Source organism: Morus notabilis, unplaced genomic scaffold, assembly GCF_000414095.1.
Source record: "Morus notabilis unplaced genomic scaffold, ASM41409v2 Scaffold552, whole genome shotgun sequence".
In the NCBI taxonomy this organism is placed as follows: domain Eukaryota; kingdom Viridiplantae; phylum Streptophyta; class Magnoliopsida; order Rosales; family Moraceae; genus Morus; species Morus notabilis.
Genome location: NW_010384344.1, coordinates 376,492 through 396,050, shown reverse-complemented (window position 1 = coordinate 396,050; position 19,559 = coordinate 376,492). Strand labels below are relative to the sequence as shown.

Genomic DNA, 19,559 nt, shown 5'->3' with positions numbered 1-19,559 from the left:
AGCATTGAGTTTTTATTAAAATACTATCTAAATACAAATTCAAGTTTTGACTCACTCAAACACAAACTTAAAAAGATTCTTATCTCAAACCATAACTCAAATGTACACAACCAAACACAAACTCAAGTTACAAGTTCAACTCAAGTTATAACTCAAATTCAACTTAAGAATTATACTCAAGTTAAACTCCAAAAGAACAAGTCCTTAGTTTTTGAAATAACATTATGCATTAGAGTATAAATGATAGTAACATATCCTATCACACTTTTAGTGTTAAATATAATCATTGTTAGTACTAAAGCATCTCTAATGCAATGCTATAAATGATGTGTCAATTGTAAACTTGATATTTGAGTGTAAATAAAACTCTCCAATATAATGTCATTTATTGTGACAAATTTGTCATATATTGTACTTGATTGCATATTTACAATTAAGTATAGCATATAATAACATTTGCATTTGACTACTATTAGTTGATATGTTTACTTTTTCAATTAATCATTACAACATTTATCTTTTTAAATTATTTTAACATTAAAAGTTTACTTTTACAACTTTTAAAAGCTCAATAATTATAATAAAAAGTAAATTTAGCATTTAAAATGACATTATGCATTAAAGTGCAACATGTTAAATATTCTATTATCACATCTTTTAGTGTTAAATATACAATTGACATTAATATGTACATTAGAAATAGTCTTACATTGGAGATGACTAACATAAGATCCCATGTGTTTTCTTTGAACAAGCTCACTTAGTAGAGATTATTTTCGTTAAAATTTTAACCGCTATGATCAATCGAGTACTTTGTAATATGTTATTAAAACTAAAAATGTAAATAATAAGAATATCTCCAATACAATGTTATAATTGATGTGCCAATTATAAATTTAGCATTTGAGTGTAAAAAATACTCTCTAATGCAATACTATTTATTGTGCCATAGGATATGAGAAATTTAGCATTTGATTACTATTGGTTGAAATGTTTACTTTTTCATGTAATTATTGTAATTTTTGCATTTTCTAATTATTTTAAATATAGAAATTTATTTTTACAACTTTTAAACCTTAATAATTATGAGAAAAAGTAGATTTAGCATTTCAAATAGCACTATAAATTGGAGAAAAAATGAAAATGACATACTATATCACACTTTTTTATAGTAAATATACAATTGACATTAACATTTGCATTAGAAATGGTCTAAGTTGCTAATTTTAAAAAGTTATGCTAGTCTTTTATTGATGCAAAAAAAACTTTTTGGTGAGTAATAGATTAAATGATTTATTCAAATTCTATTGTTTGTTGATTGAGCATTAGAATTAATATTAGAATCACAATTATTATATTTAGTTAGTCATTAGAATAGAGGAATACTACTTCAAAAAAAATGGATATTTTGACTAAACTACCCCTTCGCTTATTCATTAGTGACATTAAAAAAGTGAGATGGTTAAAAGAGTATTTAAAGTAAATATTAGAACACTGAAAGAATAATTTAAGGAGAGAGAGTTTTAATTAATATCAGTTTTGAAATGGAATGATAATTCAACTGGTTCACTTTAAAAATTGTTATTCAACTATTTTACGGAATAGTAATTTTAAAAGAATAACTATTTTTAAATCGTTTTATCCAACTGATCATAGAAATGATTGGATTTTAAGAATTATCATTTCATCACAATGGTCATTCCATTGATGAAATTGTCGTTCCACTCATCTCCTAAAGGAATGACGATTCCATTTCAAATCAGCAAAAACTCATTCCAACGGAATGACAATTATTATTCTAAGACCAACCAAATAAAATACTTGTATTTTTTTTTATTCTATTCTATTTCTTTTCCACAAGACTTGAGTTAAAGAACAAAATGTCCAAATTACAAAATTGTCGTCTACATTTCAAATTTTTTTTTTTTGACGATTCATCAATCATGTACAATAAGAAAATACCTTACTTGTGATGACTATTTTATTTTTTTTTTCAGAAAAAAGTGATGAATATTTTATAAGGACGCATTATGATAAATGTCTTTATTCTTTAAGAAAAATAAAAAATAAATGCCCTTTGCTATAAAAATTAACGTAAATATAAATCAACCATAAATAGAATTATTCGTGAATAAAAATCACCTAGTTTCATAAATATAATTTTCATGCCCCTAAATTATATTTATTTATAATGTCCATATATAGTACTTCTTGGAGGGAACTTTTAACTACTCAAGAATCGAGACAGATAGAAACCATCCCCAAATAGAAATCAACCATGAATAGAAACTTTTTGTAATTCCCGCTTTTTTTCAAAAAAAAAAAACCTTTTGTAATTTCCGTGAATTACAAAATGTACTTTTTGTATTTAAAACATTACTTAAAAAGATTTTTTTTCTTGAATCAACATATTTTGAATTATAGAAAGAGAAACAACACCAGTATGCAACACCAACAAAGAGAAGATATAAGATGTGAGTAATCATGCAGAGTAGGAGGGATGAAAAAAAAAAAAAAAGAATAAGTAAAATACTAAGGTGAAGGAAATAAAAAAAAAAATAGTTCGGGATTTTCTTTCATATTTTTGGTAGGAAAAAAAACTAACACACTGTATTATTTTACAATTATATCTTTATATAAATAAAAAGATGAGGAGTGATTTTTTTGTTGTTGAAAATAGATGAAGAATGATTAAGGTCAAAATAATTATTTATTTTAAATACCACTTATTTTGTCAAATTTTTCTCTTGTATATTCTTTTTAAAGCTCGAAGATTAAAAAATGATGGGTTCATAGATTTACTACTGACTGCCTTCCTAATTTATTTTTTACCAAATAATCTGAGGTTATAATTTTCTTTTTCAAAATCACTTTCCTAATCTTCTTCCTCTCCCGTTTCCACTCTACTAAATAATCGATTTTGTATCCGTAAGTAAAATTACTCAATTTTTTCCCCTTAAAAAAATCAGTGAATACCTTAAAGAGTAAATTAAATTAATTTAATCACCATGATTATCCACTACATTGCTGTGATCATAACTGTAAACACAAACGTATGCAGTTTAGTTAGACGTGTTTAGTAATTAATGACACAGTGCATAAGTCAATTCCGCAATTTATCTGTAATTAATTACGTGTTTAGTAATTGTCCGCTACGATTTTCTTTTATAAACTTCTTTATCATAGTGAATTACTACAACAATAGAAAAAGAGCCGTAATCTGATATTAAAGCGAAATCATTATAAATTTTATGTATTTACTGACTATTGACTAGAACACAAGTTGTAAGAATTAAGGGCTTCTTCATTAAAATAATAATAATTATTATAAGACTTGTGTAAGAATTAAGGGCTTAATAATAATAATTATAAGACTTGTGTAAGAATTAAGGGCTTCTTCATTAAAATAATAATAATAATAATAATTATAAGAAGAAGAAGAAGAAGAAGAAGACATAATCATGCTTTCTTGATGGAAATCGTCAAGATAATAAGAATAGTAACGGTCAAGCAATCATGCTTTCTTGATGAAAATCGTCAAGATAATAAGAATAGTAACGGTTCAACAAGTGAGGAAATTCCCTACTTTCTATCACACAAAATTTGATACATTTGAGCTACTACCAAACATTTTCCTTTTCTTTACTAATCAGGCCACTATCAAACGTTGTTCGAGGAAGAGTAATATTTGCACAAAAAGAAGAAAAAACTTGAAACAAAAACGGTTAATAAGAAGTGACCGAAAGAAGAAACACAAGTCGAAAGCTTGCTCTACTTGGGTTCAACCTTTGCTGAAATTGTGTATCCACCACTGTAATCAAAGGCGTCACTCTCATGAACTTCCTTTTTGGGCAAACTCAAAGCATCAATGTACGGATGCCTAAGAGCCGCCCCCTTTGAGGATCCGAAATCAGTGGCAGAAGAGGATGCTGATGTTGAGTTTGTGTTAATCCCATCATTCTGTAAAATGGTCTCAATTGCCTTCACAACCTCACTCATTGTCGGACGATCTGCAGCCGACTCTTCAACGCATTGCATTGCCAACTCCAAGAACCTGCCGAAGCCTATAAGGTTCGGTGTGTTTCTAATGGATGGATCCATCATATCTCTCAAGCCATAGAGCTCCTCCTCGTTTCTGTTCATTGCCAATCTCACTTCGCGGACAATGTACTTACCCTTCTCAATTGGCTGCTTTGCAGTTATGAGCTCAAGCATGACAACTCCGAAACTGTACACATCACTCTTCTCCGTCAATTGTTGAGTCATGTAGTATTCGGGATCAAGATAGCCCTGCACACAATTGCACATATGGTCATGAACATCACACGTAACTACTAAAAACAGTTGCGTTTTCATCGCTGAACTTTTAAATCAAGCGCTGTAGTAGTCACTGAACTTGTTATGAAGTTATCAGTTAGTCCCATTTTGAAGTTAAAGGAGAAATTATCATTTCAATAATTAATTTCAATTTTAGTCCTAAAATGTTGGAAAAATCGTATCATTTTAGTCCTTATACTAGAATGTTAAATGGGGTTACACTTGGTTGAGAACTCTTTAATATGTTCTTTATAATAATTAAACCATAATTTTTCTTAGTTGTGAGTTTCGTTTATATTACTCACCAGTGTGCCTTTCACTTGAGTTGAAACATGTCCTTTCGCACTGTCCGAGACAAGCTTAGACAAGCCAAAATCTGCAACTTTTGCTCCTAAATTCTCATCTAATAGGATATTGGTTGACTTGACATCTCTGTGAATTATTGGAGGATTTGCAAGCTCATGTAAATAAGCGAGTCCTCTTGCCGAGCCAAGAGCGATTCGTAGTCTCCTCTTCCAATCGAGATAAATTCCAGATCTCCCTGCAGTTCATATCGATATGAACAGATTCTGTTTAGTTCATCGACTATTTGTTCCAAGACATGACAAACTTAAATGGTGAGTTAAAAAAAAAAAAAGTCGATTCAGACTATTCAAGTGCTTTCACTTAAATGGTGTTGGAACAAAAAATAAGTTACCTGACAAACTTTCCCTTAGAGTTCCATTAGGCATAAATTCATAAACCAACATTTGCTCTCCTTGTTCAAAGCAAAATCCCATAAGGCCAACAAGATTTTTATGATGAACTCGAGAGAGCAGCTCGATTTCATTCTTGAACTCAAGCCCGCCCTGCATCGATCCTTGCTGAGCTCTTTTGATCGCCACCACTTGTCCATCGGAGAGAATTCCCCTATAAACCTGTGACAAAAAGGACAACAACAATTGAAGAACAACGAGTTCAAGGAATGTTCAAGTTGGTGACCAAAGACATTTATTTATTTACTTATTTGTTTTTTTACCTTGCCATAGCCCCCAGATCCTATCTCATTATTCTCCGAAAAATTATTTGAGGATTTCTTAAGTTCATCGTATGAGAACCATCTTGCTCCCTTTAGCTGTGGTGCACCTCCACTATCCTTGCCACTGGGTGCCCAGGAAGCTAAAACACAAAGAAGATTGATTAGTCATGTTGGCTAGCTAATTTCTCAGGCAATGACTGAAAATTGATGCTTAGAATTTTAAGCACCCAAATGTAAGCAAGAAAGAGTGATGACTAATGACTATATATATGCAATGAATTACCAAAAGGTCTACTTAATCCAATGGCCTTTTCTGCGCGCTTCTTCTGCATAATGGCGTATGCTCCTACCCCAAGAAGGCCAAGAACTAAAAAGGCGCAGCCGACCGAGATCCCAATAACCAGTCCAGTGCTTATTGAGCTTCCATGTTTGGCTGAAATATGTACGTGTCTTTTCTTATCAGTCCAACGATTAAAAAAAAGAAGAAGAAGAGAGTAGTGTATATATTTAACAAGTTGTGGATATCAAGTGATGTGGCACTATCGCTTGTCGCCTTTTAATTCATTAAACAAGTTAAGTACATCTAACTAAAATTTCAATGACCACATCACCTGATGTCCATAATTTGGTAAACAACTTGGTCCATAACATTATTCCTTTCACTAAATACTTCAACTTAAATACCTTCAAAAGTATAAGGAGCTGCAATGAAGTAGTATGGTCCAAACTTTTTGGGTGGCTTGTAAGTTTGGTTACTCAGATCAAACCCAATCCTCTGAATTTCTGTCCTATTAAAGTAGACTCCTGTGGATGGAAAGAGCGCTAGTTGCACCTGAAGATAGTCGTCAATGTTGAAGAAGGGGTTCTGAAGAGAGACCGAACCGGGAGTGAGGCCAAGTTCCACCCACAGGCTCATTTCCAGTTCATGAAACACACTGGAATTAGACAATTCCCTGAAAGAAGGTCCTCTAAAATATAAGGTCCCTTCATAAGGGTATTGGCATTCACAACTTTGGGGGCTGAGCTTTTGTTCCGCTGGGCATGATTTGGTTCCGCAATTAGCTAGACTGGTAGAATAGGCCTTTGTGTTTTGCTGCTGAAGCTGGCAGTATCTAGTGCCTGAGATACCACTTGTGCACACCGGGTTTCCTACAAGTCTAAAACATAACATTGATGCTTAAGAATGGTGATCTAAGGTTAAAAAAAAAAAAAAAAAAAAAAAACCGAATCCCACCACATCTTTTAAAGTATAAATATTTTTCAACTTATAAAGATATTCGATCACCCTGCTTAACAGAAACCCTAGTTCTTAAAAGTTTGATTTCTACGAGAACTAAGTAGTCCATCGAAAAACAAAGATAAAGGAATATGAGAACTCTTACATTAATGTATTTTTGTACTCAGAACTAACTGTCACTTTGGAAATCTGGTTATTTTCCAAGTCAACAAGCTGCAGCGCTGAGCTTATGCTGTCACCCATGTTCAACGTGTCATTAAATGAATTATTTCTCAGTTTCCTGCAAGAGTTAAATGTAAAAAGAAAATGCACTTTTAGTATTTCAAAAATTACAATGAATGAGATGAAGAAATCGGTTTTCAATTTTCATATCAGGACTTACACTTGCTGTAACTGTGAAATGCTGAATAGCTTTGGTGGCAGACGCCCTTGTATTGGTCCAAATTCTATGACCCTGGTGCCAAAATTAGCAAAGATATTGGTCATTAAATTAATGGAGTTTAAGAGAAGCTTCACAACTTTTGTTTTGTAGGAATCATCAACTTACAGAGTAGTAAGAGAGGGTAAGGTTGAGAACCAAGCTGGAGGTTCTGTTGAGTCAAATGAGTTGTTACTCAGATCCCTATAAGGGGAAAAAAAAATTAGTCTAACAAATATATATATATATACATGATATAAACGCGTGCATACCTACAAATGTATATATAGGTTTTTACTACGGTCTTCTTATTTCTCCGTGATATATAGAGGTGAGAAGTGTAGCGTGACATATATTCAATGTAACAGTGACATTAGAAGTGTATAACAATAGTCTGAGATAACTAAATTTCTTGGTTTTACAACTTCCCATTATCATTATTGTATATATTGAATAAATGTCATGTATATTTTCCTTCCAAGAAGACCATGGACAAGCTCTATATGGGAAAGAAATATTGGAAATGATATATTTTGAACAACTACTTACAGATAATTGAGGTTATTCATTCCAGTCAAGTCTGGAAAAGGGCCTGTCAAGCTGTTGTAGGCTAAATTTCTACAAGAAAAAATATGAGCATCTCATTATTAATTATCAATAAAAATTTCTTAACAGTTATTCAAAAATAAAAAGAGATAGAACTAGTGTATACAATTGATAAATTAATACTTACAATTCATTGATATTTGTAAGATTGTTGAGATTAGGTGGGACACTCCCTGTCAGTTCATTTCTATCAAGCCGGCTGTCACAAATTACACAATTTAAAACCCATAAATTTTGAAGGAGTTAATAAATTGGAAAAAATGATAAAAAAAAAAAAAATAAACAAAAACTGGAGAGGAAAGGAAATACAAAATCTAGGTAGATTTTACTCACAGAACCTCAAGAGTCTGAACAGCGCATAATGATGATGGGATAGTTCCAGTAAATTGGTTTCCATCAAACAATCTATCAGTGAATAATCATGTCCAATTAGATCAATAATATTAACAAAACATTAATCAATAACCACAGAAGGTATACCAACTTACACGTGTATCAGCACCATCTCAGGGCTGAAAAGTTCTGGAATAGCTCCTGAAAGCTGGTTCTTGTTGAAATGGCTGCATTTTCACAAAGTTCAGGTAACTTAGTGTTTAAGTCACCTAACCCCTTACTAAAATATGGAAGTCTTGTGTGTATGTTTAAGTTTTTCATCGGCAGGCACTGCTTTGAAACGTCAGATCTTAGCAGGTTCTATATATTTTCCGTACTTTTTCATTTTGATGTAATTTTCACCCGATCTAAAATTTAGAAATGCGCATTGTCAGTAGGTGTACGTCGGATTAGGTGGCGATAAAGTACAACTTACAAGTGTTTAGCCTTTAAAAGGAGATCCAATCCTGAGGTGGTAGGGGTTGATATAGGGAGAGATCCTGTCAACTGATTATCCGAAACGTCGAACCAGTAGACATTGGAGAGCTTACCAAGAGTAGCAGGTATGCTACCAGTGAAGTTATTTGAATTTAGAGCTCTGCCAAGGAAAAATTTTTGAACAAATTAAGCAATTGAATATATATATATATATATATAGGCTTGTCTATGATCCTTCTAGTAGAATGTCCCTTGATGTAAAAGTGAAAAACATAATATGACGATAATTGAATGTAACATTGATATTGGAGAGGCATAGCACCAAGAAATTTAGTCATCCAAAAATTATGTTACAACGTAAATGTTATGTTAATGATTGTAATATTACGTTTTTCACTTTTATATGTTACGCGGGAGAGACTGTCTCTCGACTGTAGACAAGCCCTCTATATAATAATAATAATAATTGCAAAAATCTCAAATTGTTGTAACATTCATCTGTTTGTTCCTTACAAGAAGGATAGCGATTTAAGGTTGCCCAATTCTTCAGGAATTTTACCACTGAATCTGCAACCCGCTAAGATTCTGAAAGTTTAAAACAAAACAAATGCACTTAATAAATAATATGATACGAGTTCAATAGGTGGGAATTTATCAATTCAAATTGCTTGGTCAATTTTGTTCTTACAAGATGTTCAAATTTTGCAGATCCCCTAATCTAGGGGAGAGAGGACCTGTGAGGTCTTTGTTATATGACAAATCCCTGCAACAACATTGCAACCTCAGTGAATAGAAGAGATCGTGATAATTAAGCTTCAGCAACATTACAGATTTTAACACTGCAACACAAATTTTTTGGGGTATTTGCATAAATGGCTAAAAATTGAAATAAGATACAGCGGATAAACTTTAAAATGACGCGTTCAAAATGGACATTCGTCACGATTTCCCGATCTATCTGTAACATGCTCCAAATTCCAAACAAAGTTGAGAAAGAAAATTAACTCACAAGGATCTCAATTCAATGAGGCCCCCAATATCACCATCAAGTTTCCCTTTGAGCCCCATGGTTGACAAACTCCTGCAAGCATAACCACATGATAAGGATCAAAAAGATAAAAAAATTTCATTAGTGGTTGAACAATCATGACAAGAATCATGTTAGATGTCCTTAATTTGAACAATGCTTACAATGCTGTCACCCTTGAGTCGTTGCACTTGACTCCTTCCCATTGTCCTCCGCAAGGATCATCTGATTCCTCCCAGCTCGGCGGTGTATTTTCCCAAGCTTCCTTCAACGAGTGAAGTACCGCAACTAAACCGACACAATTCAAAGCAATAAAATGATCACTCTCAATTCAATCGTCCATAACATTGTTTGTACAGCTGAAATCTAAGCCCAAAAAAAAAAAAAAAGTTGAGAAAAAAACAATTTTAACTAGTTGTAAGACACCTCCTTTGGCATGAAAAGGTCCAAACTAAAATTATACGTGACAAACTCCTAGACGTTGACCATGCTAAAAACTATCTGTCGTTTCTCTGGAAATCAAAAGGGAAGAACTCGACAGTGGAGATCGGTATCGGAGTAGCTTACCGTCGTTGGGATTGGTATACGACGAAACCAAGTAAATTCCGGCACAAACGAAAGCCAAAAGCAGCTGCAACTTGGTATCTCCCATAGCTGCAGGCCAGCCTTGCTATGCTCAAGGCTATATTTGTTACAAAGAATCAACAATAACAATATGACTGATTTTTGGTGTTCACCAACAGCTCCTCCTAGGCCAACGCCATGATCACAGGAGTTTTTTTTTTTTTTTTTTTTTTTTTTAAAAAAAAATCTGTAGTAATCCTAAGATCTCCAAGTACCTTCTCTCTGACTCTTTGTCTGTGGAGAAAATAGCAAAGTGGGGGGGAGCATCAAAAAGAGAAGAAAAGAAAGAAAAATAAAAGTTTGGCCCGGTCGTTCTTCACTTTCTTTTAAATGATTTTACCTTGTCTTTGAAGCTAATTTAACCTTTCCTTTCCAAACATCACCATTTCCCACTACCAACCGAAGCCATAATGTACTTTTTTTTTTTGTTAATCTTTTTTTTTATGTGTCCAATGTTATTGTTAATGTTATTTCTCTCCAATCATCTATTAACTTAGCTCGTGTCTCGATCATTATAGTCACATAAAAACAAATGTTGAGGACGTTTTACCGCTTCCTCCGTCCACTCCCGCCCGCCCCAAGTTGCCAACAATTGATAAAGACCAAAAACCCTTGTACAAAGAAAAAAGAAAAATTTTAAAAAAGGGTCAAAAAACTCTGCATTGACCAATAACAAGTTGACAACCAACGATGGCATGTTGGCTAAATTTCCTCTTGGACTTTTTGCGGTGACACCCATTTGTTTTGCCCAAATTATAAGGATAGCCCTTTGATTGAAGTGTTTTACAATAACACCCTTTGAGTTATTAGAAAAATTACAGTGGACTCCTTCTATCTTCATTGGTCAAACTTGACGAAAAAGTGCAATTTGACCGTTTCTAAACGGCAAAAATATTTTTCCCTCAGTGCATGAGAAAATTATCGCAGCTGCATTTAGGGCCCAAATTCAAAAATAATGCATTTATACTTATTTAGTCAACGAAAATAAGGTTAAGGTGACGTTTAGTTTATGAGTTTAGAATTATGATTCATGATTCTAATTTTTGAAATTTAATTTTTTTGTAAGAGAAAAACATTATAGCGAACTAAAAATCATGATCTAGAATCAGGCTAGAACCCTCAAAACAAACGAAGCATAAGTAATCCTTTCACACTCACAACTATAACTACACTGATAGTCACAAGAATGATATTATCAAGGGCTAAGACTAATGCAACAAGTACATCGACGACAAGGATTTATTTGGATATCTTGGTCATTTTACATGAAAATTAAAAGAGTTTACGATGAGGGTTTTGATGTGAAATATTTTGGATGATTGTGTCTCTCCGTAACCCAGGCAAAACCAAAGGGTTTCAGTGAAATTATCCCTCTCTTTCTTTTCGAATGGTCTATCATCTTTATTTCATCTTTATTTTTGGCTTTCAGATATTATTTGTTTAGTTTGGCAATTGACAATAATAAATGGGTACAGTTGGGCGTTAGGTGGAAAAGGGTCCCATGCACTCATGTTAATGCGGACAAATTGAAAGGAAATTTAAGCCCTTTGTTGAATACTAGAAGTTATTTTAATATCAGATTATTAAGCGTGCCTTTGACATATAATAATTCATGATGGCATATCTTTTACAGACTAAAGAGACATTTTGGACACAATATGCCTGGTCTCTTTATATTGTAGAGACGCATTTGGGAGTTGAGACATAGAGAAAATGGGCTATAATAACGTGTCTATGGTTACCACAATGATAGGTGCATCACACTACATAAAAAGGTATAAAACTGTCTGCATTCAAATTTTGGTGGACACAAGTACGTATTCACGCATTCAAACACTTAGCTAATAAGATGGCTAAAGAAGAAAAAATCTTCTTTCACTCTTTTTTGTATGTAAAGATAAGGATTATTATCACTTATATTTCATAAATTTTAAGGTCATTCTCAATTTACTCTTTAAACTTTAAAAACTCTCACTTTACCCTATGAACTTTGAATTGTTTTCACTTAGCTCATTCTTTTGTAATTTTTGTTAAAAATGAATTAAAAAAATGAATACCGCGGTCGCGTGATCTTTCTATTTGGATTTCTGTTTAAAAAAAAAAAGATAAAAACCACATAACTACACTTAACATCATCTTTTTTTATACGATCTTAACAGAAATTATAACAAAATGAGTTAACTGAAAACAATTTAAAATTTAAAGAGTAAAATAAGAGTTTTAACATTTATGGGATAAATTGAGAATGACCTTAAAAATTAAAGAATGCCGGTGAAAATAATTCAAAAGATAAAGATCGATCTCTTTCGATTATCTAAATTTAGGCTAATAGAAATTCTCTTCAAGATATTTTGCTATCTGAGGACGTTGTAAAGATATTTTGTTGGAAACTTTAATGTGCCATCATTAACATTTTGTTGTGAATTAATAAGGATATGTGTGTATTATAAATATATGTATGTGTAATATTTTTGTCCACAATCTCAACCTTTTTCGTGAGTATCTTTAATATCCGCATCAACGCTGACATTGATATTTTTCTTCATATTCCCGAGAGTACACATCTCCTGAGAGAGAGAGGTTGCCATTTTTGGTAGTTATAAAATGAATGTCACATTGTCACTTCCTTTTTTCATTCAAGGGACTTTTTAATTAAGGGTAAGGTGATCCAATATTCTTGTAAATAACATTCAATTTATTTTGCACATCAAGTAAAATGATGGTATCTTTGAGATCGGACCGCACATTTGAGTTTTTAGGCTCGATACCATGTAAAAATTAGACTTAACAAAAACTTAAAATTATCTTAAAAGGTGGCCGATATCATTATAATTTTATAAATACTTCTGTATATAAATAAACTTCGACATGTTTATTTTCATACTTGTTACTTTTTCTGTGTTAATGCGTTTTGGCAAAACCGTGAGTACTATTATCAAAAACAACAATAGATTTACTTAAGATGGAACCTCAAGAATGGTATCAGACAGGTGTCAAAAAAGATATTTTATGAGATTTATTTTTTTTAAGGGTAATGGGATGGGTTCATTTTCTTTCCAAATTTTTTTTAGAAATTTTTTAATACGTTTGACGTAACAAAATGTCAGATATTTGTAACCGTTAGATTTATATATTTTTTAATTTTTACGTGATTTTATATAGATTTAATATACAAAAAACTTAACCTACCAATACGTTGACATATCAGATAAGTTCTCGTTTTTTTTTTTTTTTTTATACGTAGATGTTTTCTTGAAAAACCTTATATATGTGAAAGAGAAAAAGATCTGACGTAAGGACCTAACATTATACATAAATTAATATGACAACAATTTCATCAACAATGATAATTCTTAATTGATAATTTATTGTGCATAAATGGAAGTCAAATAAGCTTTTTGGTCCATATACGCTTTCATTTTTTTAATTTAAATAACTGATTCAAAGTACTCTGTTCTGTGTAATTTAATAAGCACAAAACAATATATTTGTGTGACCATATAGGAAATCTGAAGATGAGAATTTAACGGTTAGATTGTATACTGTTTGATTGCATACCGAGAAGAAAGATAGAGACTGATGGCAAAAAAATTTACAAACAATCAAAGAAGAAAAAAACAAAAAGCAAAAACAAAACAAAACAAACAAATGAAAACAAAATTCTTATGTTCTTCAAAAAAAAAAAACAAAAACAAAAAAAAATCTCATGTCATTGTTTATTGTTAGTTTGTTTTCTTCTTGTTCTTCTTCTTCTTTTTTTCCTCTCTTTTTTTATGAATGGAAACGTCATTTAGCAACACAGAAAAAAGAAACATATTTTTAATGCATTAATATTGAAAACAACAATATTGTCTATATATAGGATTATTGTTATAAATGCCCTCAAATTATGTATCATAATTTAAAATGTCTCTTAATTTTTTAAAACGATTCAAAATACCCCATAATTTATAGAAAACATATCAAAATGCTCCATCCGGCTATTTTCATCAATAACTTTCACTCTTTTGATGATGTGGCACTTATTTTAACATATGTAAAGTTTATTAAATTTGAAAAAAGAAACTGATCAGTAAGAACTCATTTATTTTATACGTTTAAATTTATAATTTTAATTTTATTACAATATTTTTTTTATAAAAAATTTAAAATTTAAATATTAAAATAAAAAATTACTAATTTAAACGAATGAACCAAATGAATCCTAAAACTTAAACTTAACCAATGATAATTAGGTTAATTTAAGAAATTTTGTTTTGTTTTTCTCTTTTTCTTTACTCAAAATAACTCTGATGACTGGGCTTTCTTCCTTGTATCAGACTCAAAGGAAGGGAGGGAGGGAAAAACCAGAGATAATGACTGACGACGAAGGCTAGCTCGGCGGGGGGAAGGGGCTCATGACGGATTTAGATGCGACGGTGGATGAGAGCTTGTGACGGTGGAGGTAGGCTCGTGGAGGGAGACGAAAGATCTAGCACGGTGGTGCGAGGGTGACGAACGGATCTAGGCGGTGGGCAGGCTTGACGGGTCTAGGTTGTGCGGCGGTGGATGGCTCATTCGGCGGAGGGTCTGGCATGGTCGATGGGCTGCTTTGCGATGATGGTTGGGTTGTGCTCGCAAAGATGGTAATGTGGGTTGGGTATGACAGAAATTGACCAAATTTGGGGCTGCCATTTTGTCAGCACTTTGAGATGTGAAGGGGAAAAGGAAATTTTTTTTTTTCGTTTAGGTTCTTTGGAGAAGTATGATTTGAAATTAATTGAAAGGAGAACACAACTGAATCCCTTAAGAGAGGGAAATCGACTTTTTAGAGTAGATTGAGTCAATTAGGTATGAAATGTTTTATGTGGGTCTTGCTTATTCTTATGATTGGGTTTCAGATATCAAGGATGGATTTCTGGCCAGTGGTGAGGTTTGAGTGTGAACGTGTTTTTTTTTTTGGATTTTTTTTCAACTTTTGAAATTAGCTGATGTGTTTTAGTTTTTTAATTTTTTTAAGTCAAGTATTTTATTTCTTACTTTTTAATTTTTAATCACGTTAACATGTTTTATTAGAGTTTAATATATTTTGTTAATCTTTAATGGTACAGTAGTAGACGGAAGGAGCATTTTGATAAGTTTTTTTTATATATTAAGGGATATTTTGAATCATTTTAAAAAATTAAGAAGTATTTTAAAATAAGATATATAATTTGTAAACATTTATGAAAATAATCCCTATATATATAATTGGATAAATTTTACAAAATCTCTTTTAAATTATATTACTTATATCAATATATTATTGTGTTTCAAAAAAAAATATATATATATATATATTATTTGAATATTGAACCATACATGTTGTACCCTTTGATATATGGAATGTCTCTAATTCATCCCTTCTAAATCTATCTATTATTTGCTCAACTAACCTATTTAAAACGTACTGGTTATATCCTGGTTTATAAAACACCTTTAAGTTCACCCTTGCATTTAAATTCTTCTTTGAACTTTTTTTTTTAATTGAAAAACTGAATCCGTTGTTAAAATAAAGCATCTATTTACAACAACAGATCATTCAATTGGAGGTGTTATAATTTCATCAATCTTACTTACTCAAACCAATCAAAAAATGCACCTTACAAACAGAATACCTTTAACTTGCTGCACCAAAGGAAATTAAAATCCACGCTACAACATATTCACTTTAAAAAAAAAAAAAAATTTGTTGAACTTATTCTTGTTTAATACTTTTTTGACTTACATAATTATTTAGCTAAAAATAATATTAATAAAAAGTATGAGGTAAAGATTCAGACTCATGCACTCTAAAAAATATTTGTCTTTTTTTTTTTTTTTTTTTTTTTTTTTTTTTTTTTTTTTTTTCTTTCTATTTCTTGCTGAGCTTTAGGGCCCCGCTTGTTTATTTGGAGGGAAGGGCATTAATTGGATGATGAGTAATATAGCCAACCTCATAAATATGCCACCGAAGCATTTTTTTCTCTTTGTGGTGGAAATGCTACTGAAGCAATTGAATCTAAGAAGTTGATGGATTTTAATGAGTGAATGGAATTGGAGACGTTCTAAGGATTGGAAATACAACAGAGAAGTTCTCAAGATCACATTGATATGACTGTGAGTTGGGGAATAAAAAAGATAGTTCGAAGATGGTTTAAAAATGAAATACAATGGGCTTAGAGCATCTTTAACTCAATGTCAGATTAGTGTGTTAATGTCAAATTTCATTATTTGAGTAGTAAAATCATTTTCTTATACAATGTTATTTTTTAAGGAGTTTCTCCGTATGATTAAAAAAATGGAACTACTCAACCGTTAGATCTGTATCAAAAATTATTTATTTTACATATTTTTTCAATCTCATTTAATTTTAACTATATTTAACGGTTAGAAAATTTTTAATTACTATCGGTTTATATATTTATCTTTTCATTTAATCATCACAATATTATCAAATTATTTAAAATTAAAAGTTCTTTAATACTTTCAGAAGCTTAATGCTTAAGATAAAGAAAAAGATAAGAACATTTAAACATTATGCATTGCAGGAGTAATAAAATTAATATATCAAATACGTTGCTTTACAATTTTTTGTGTCAAAAATAACTTTAACTTTAACATTTGCATTGCAAATCGTTTTAATAGCATGAATCGCCTTAATTTTTTAACTTTTGTGCATTTTTTAATGGTTCAAGTTACATGGAATTTTTTGTTTCTTTATTTTTATTACTTTTTTGTTGTTACATTATTTAATCACGTTAATCTTTTCTCAAAGTATTGTATTGTGTATTTCTAATAATTGCATGATATATAACGTGTTTTAGATGGCTCTAGGACCTATGTTGTACACATGTTTATATGCAAGTATGGATGTTTTATGACTATATAATATTAAAGTAGTGATTACTAAGGATTTTTTTTAGGAGTAAATTACTAAGACGACGTTTGGTTTATGTATTTAGAATCATGATTCAGAATTATTCTAGTTTTACTTGTATTTTTTGTGAGAGAAAACACTGTAGAGAACCATAAATCATGATTCAGAATCATTAACGAATATAGAAAACAAACGTCTCCTAATGATGCTTTTGGTGTTTCGAAAACTCTCATAAGTTCCATTTCAAAAAAAAAAAAAAAAAACTCTGATAAGGTAAAGAATTATTTCTAAATTTTTTTTAAAGACAAACATGATAATTTTAAAATATTCTAAAAACATAGAAAATAACACTTTAAATTATTAAAAAACAAAAATAGACGTGAAATTTAGCTCAAACTCGGACATTATTTTTAGATATCTTCAAGAGATTTATTTTAACTACTGACAGGAACTATTGTTTTAACTATTATATTAAATTTTTAATGTTTTGAAATGTGAGTATACACATTAAAAGTTTATAATGTGGGACACAAAACTGCTCTATTATAAATCAAATCCTTAAAAATTTAATCTAATAATTAAAATAATAGTTATTATTAGTAATTTTTTATTTTGAATAAAATAAAATAAAAAGAAAGAGATTTATTTAGCGGGCTCTGAAAGTATGAAATACAAAAAAAATCCTTATATTCAACTATTAAATTTATATCTAAAATTGTATGCTCTGTATACATTTTAAATCTCATATGATTTTGATTATATTAAATATAAAAACAAAAAATAAGTTTTATCAGTAAGGAGCCTTTCTCTAGTGAACGCCGTTGGTTGCTCTGGTGAACCAACTCCGATCTGTGTCGTTCTCCAGCTGATTTCACAGTTGTTCGACGCCCGTTTCTTCTGTTCACGACAGCGTTCTCTGCGTTTTGTTCTTCGATTGTTCCTACCGTATTCAGCGGTTTGTTTGAGTCTTTGGTGGTCAGAAGGTAAAAAGCTCCTTTTTAAGATATTATTTGTCTTATATGAGTTGAATTTCTTGAAAATTTTGCGTTTTGTTTAGTTTGAATGTTAGGGTTTGGATTTGCTCACATTTGGGGTTTTTATTTAACGTATTTTTGTCCTAAATTGATTTTTTTTTCCGGTATATGAACAAATTATGAGATGACTAAAACTGAGATGATTTGGTAAAAAAACAAAAAAAAAAAAAAGCCTAGAATGGTGACTCCAAGAGGGGGTTTGGAAGCTGGTACATCCCAACACAAATTATAGATTATGTATGTGTCTCAAGGACAGTTCGGCCATTTTTAAGAAATTAAACCAGGAAAGTTACATAGGAGATGATATTTGTTACGTTTAAAAACATTTGGAATACTTTTTTGATTTGGATTCAGGGATAAATGTGATTTTTTTTTTTTTTTTTTGCCAAAACTGAGGGGTACTTTTTGAATTTTCTCCGACGCAGGATTGTCGTTGAGAACCATTTCGCTACTCCCTTTTCCATATCAAATATGACGATATTCTCAACAATTCTTGTTATTCTTAACATCCTTGGAAATTGCTATTGCCTAGCACAAAGCTTCTTGAGGGGAAAATAGCTGGCCCGCTTGTCGCTGCTTGAATTTTCAGTGTGGGTTTTTCAAAACATCCCTCTAACTTCAGTTTCAATGAAGTTTGTAAGTCACATTCTCACTGCTTATACACAAGTTTTTGTGTCTTGACATATTTTTCACTATATTTATGTTATATTTTGTGTCTTTGCAGACGTGTTTGAGTAAAGGTGGTGGTTTCCATTTCCCACCATGTCACATACTCGAAATTTCTGGTTTTAGGATTTTATTCGATGTCCCGTTGGACCTCTCAGCTCTTACGATCTTCTCTCCTATCCCAATTGGTTTTGAGGAGCCTCTATGTTCGCCAGAATCCGATATTCCAATAAGACAAGAAATTGAAACCCCCTTTAGTGCCAAGGACTTGATTTACTCCGAGCCTTGGTATAAAACTGTTGAGAGCCTGCACTTGTGGAAGGAGTCTTCCATTGACGTTTTACTTATTTCTAGTCCAATGGGTATGCTTGGATTGCCGTTTCTTACTCGGATGAAGGGTTTCTCTGCTAAGGTACAATGAAACGTTTTCTGGTTTCTGTTTTTGAATCTGAGAAATGATACACATCATGTAAAATTCTATCATGAATGTTGTAAATGCATATGTATTAAAATTCTGTGGATTCCGGAGCATTTGGTTAGAAAGAAATAGCAGAGTTTTTGAAGATCGAGAAGAAGGTGTTTTTGGTCTCGTTTGCTTTGCAGATTCGAGTTTTCAATTCGAACTGAGATATGACATTTTCTGAGAGTTTTTTAACTGTAGAAACCTAAAACAGAAAACTCGAATCGGTGAAATGAACGAGGCCTTTGTTTTTTGGGATAAAGTAAGTGGGTTTCTTTGTGGGTTTACAGGGATAAAGATTTCAGCAAGCCGTTATTCTCGGACTTCGTTAGGAATTGGGCCCCTTTCTTTTAGCCTTTTTCCTCAGTGTTTTTTCTTTTGGGTTCAATGATGATTTTTTCAAAATTTTTATTTTCTGTATCTTTGGAACTGGGTTGCTTGAGGAAAGCTCTTCCTTCTCCCCCC

At 31.5% G+C, this 19,559-nt stretch overlaps 2 protein-coding genes across 4 annotated transcripts in view; one reads left to right on the top strand and one right to left on the bottom strand.

The window, feature by feature from the left end:
- Window positions 1-3,462: 3,462 nt before the first annotated feature.
- Window positions 3,463-10,493, bottom strand: LOC21405557 (probable leucine-rich repeat receptor-like protein kinase At5g49770). The gene is made up of 19 exons (XM_010114724.2): window positions 10,001-10,493; window positions 9,598-9,721; window positions 9,416-9,487; window positions 9,095-9,169; window positions 8,920-8,991; window positions 8,405-8,566; window positions 8,085-8,156; window positions 7,930-8,001; window positions 7,724-7,795; window positions 7,540-7,608; window positions 7,120-7,194; window positions 6,955-7,026; window positions 6,718-6,852; window positions 6,020-6,492; window positions 5,619-5,768; window positions 5,336-5,475; window positions 5,015-5,234; window positions 4,623-4,858; window positions 3,463-4,290 (listed from the first exon to the last, which is right to left on the bottom strand). Exons 1-19 carry the CDS (start codon window positions 10,083-10,085, stop codon window positions 3,772-3,774), a joined length of 2,895 nt encoding a protein of 964 aa, XP_010113026.1. The 5' UTR covers window positions 10,086-10,493; the 3' UTR covers window positions 3,463-3,771.
- Window positions 10,494-17,740: 7,247 nt separating this feature from the next.
- Window positions 17,741-19,559, top strand: part of LOC21405556 (integrator complex subunit 9 homolog) — a 5,542-nt gene continuing 3,723 nt past the window's right edge. For 2 of the 3 annotated variants that reach the window (XM_024176517.1, XM_024176515.1), the window contains exons 1-3: window positions 17,741-17,917; window positions 18,394-18,604; window positions 18,693-19,046. In XM_024176517.1, coding sequence (XP_024032285.1) covers window positions 18,596-18,604; window positions 18,693-19,046 — 363 coding nt within the window. In that variant the 5' untranslated portion in view covers window positions 17,741-17,917; window positions 18,394-18,595. The remainder of the gene's footprint in view (window positions 17,918-18,393; window positions 18,605-18,692; window positions 19,047-19,559) is intronic. The other variant, XM_024176516.1, reaches the window with a different exon arrangement.

Excerpts from the sequence above, each read along its gene's own strand:
- LOC21405557 (XM_010114724.2), bottom strand. The coding sequence starts at position 10,085 with ATGGGAGATACCAAGTTGCAGCTGCTTTTGGCTTTCGTTTGTGCCGGA. Across the intron at positions 8,567-8,919 it reads CTTAAATCGCTATCCTTCTT|AGCTCTAAATTCAAATAACT; the intron begins GTAAGGAACAAA and ends TTTCCTTGGCAG. Across the intron at positions 5,476-5,618 it reads TGGATTAAGTAGACCTTTTG|CTTCCTGGGCACCCAGTGGC; the intron begins GTAATTCATTGC and ends TTTGTGTTTTAG.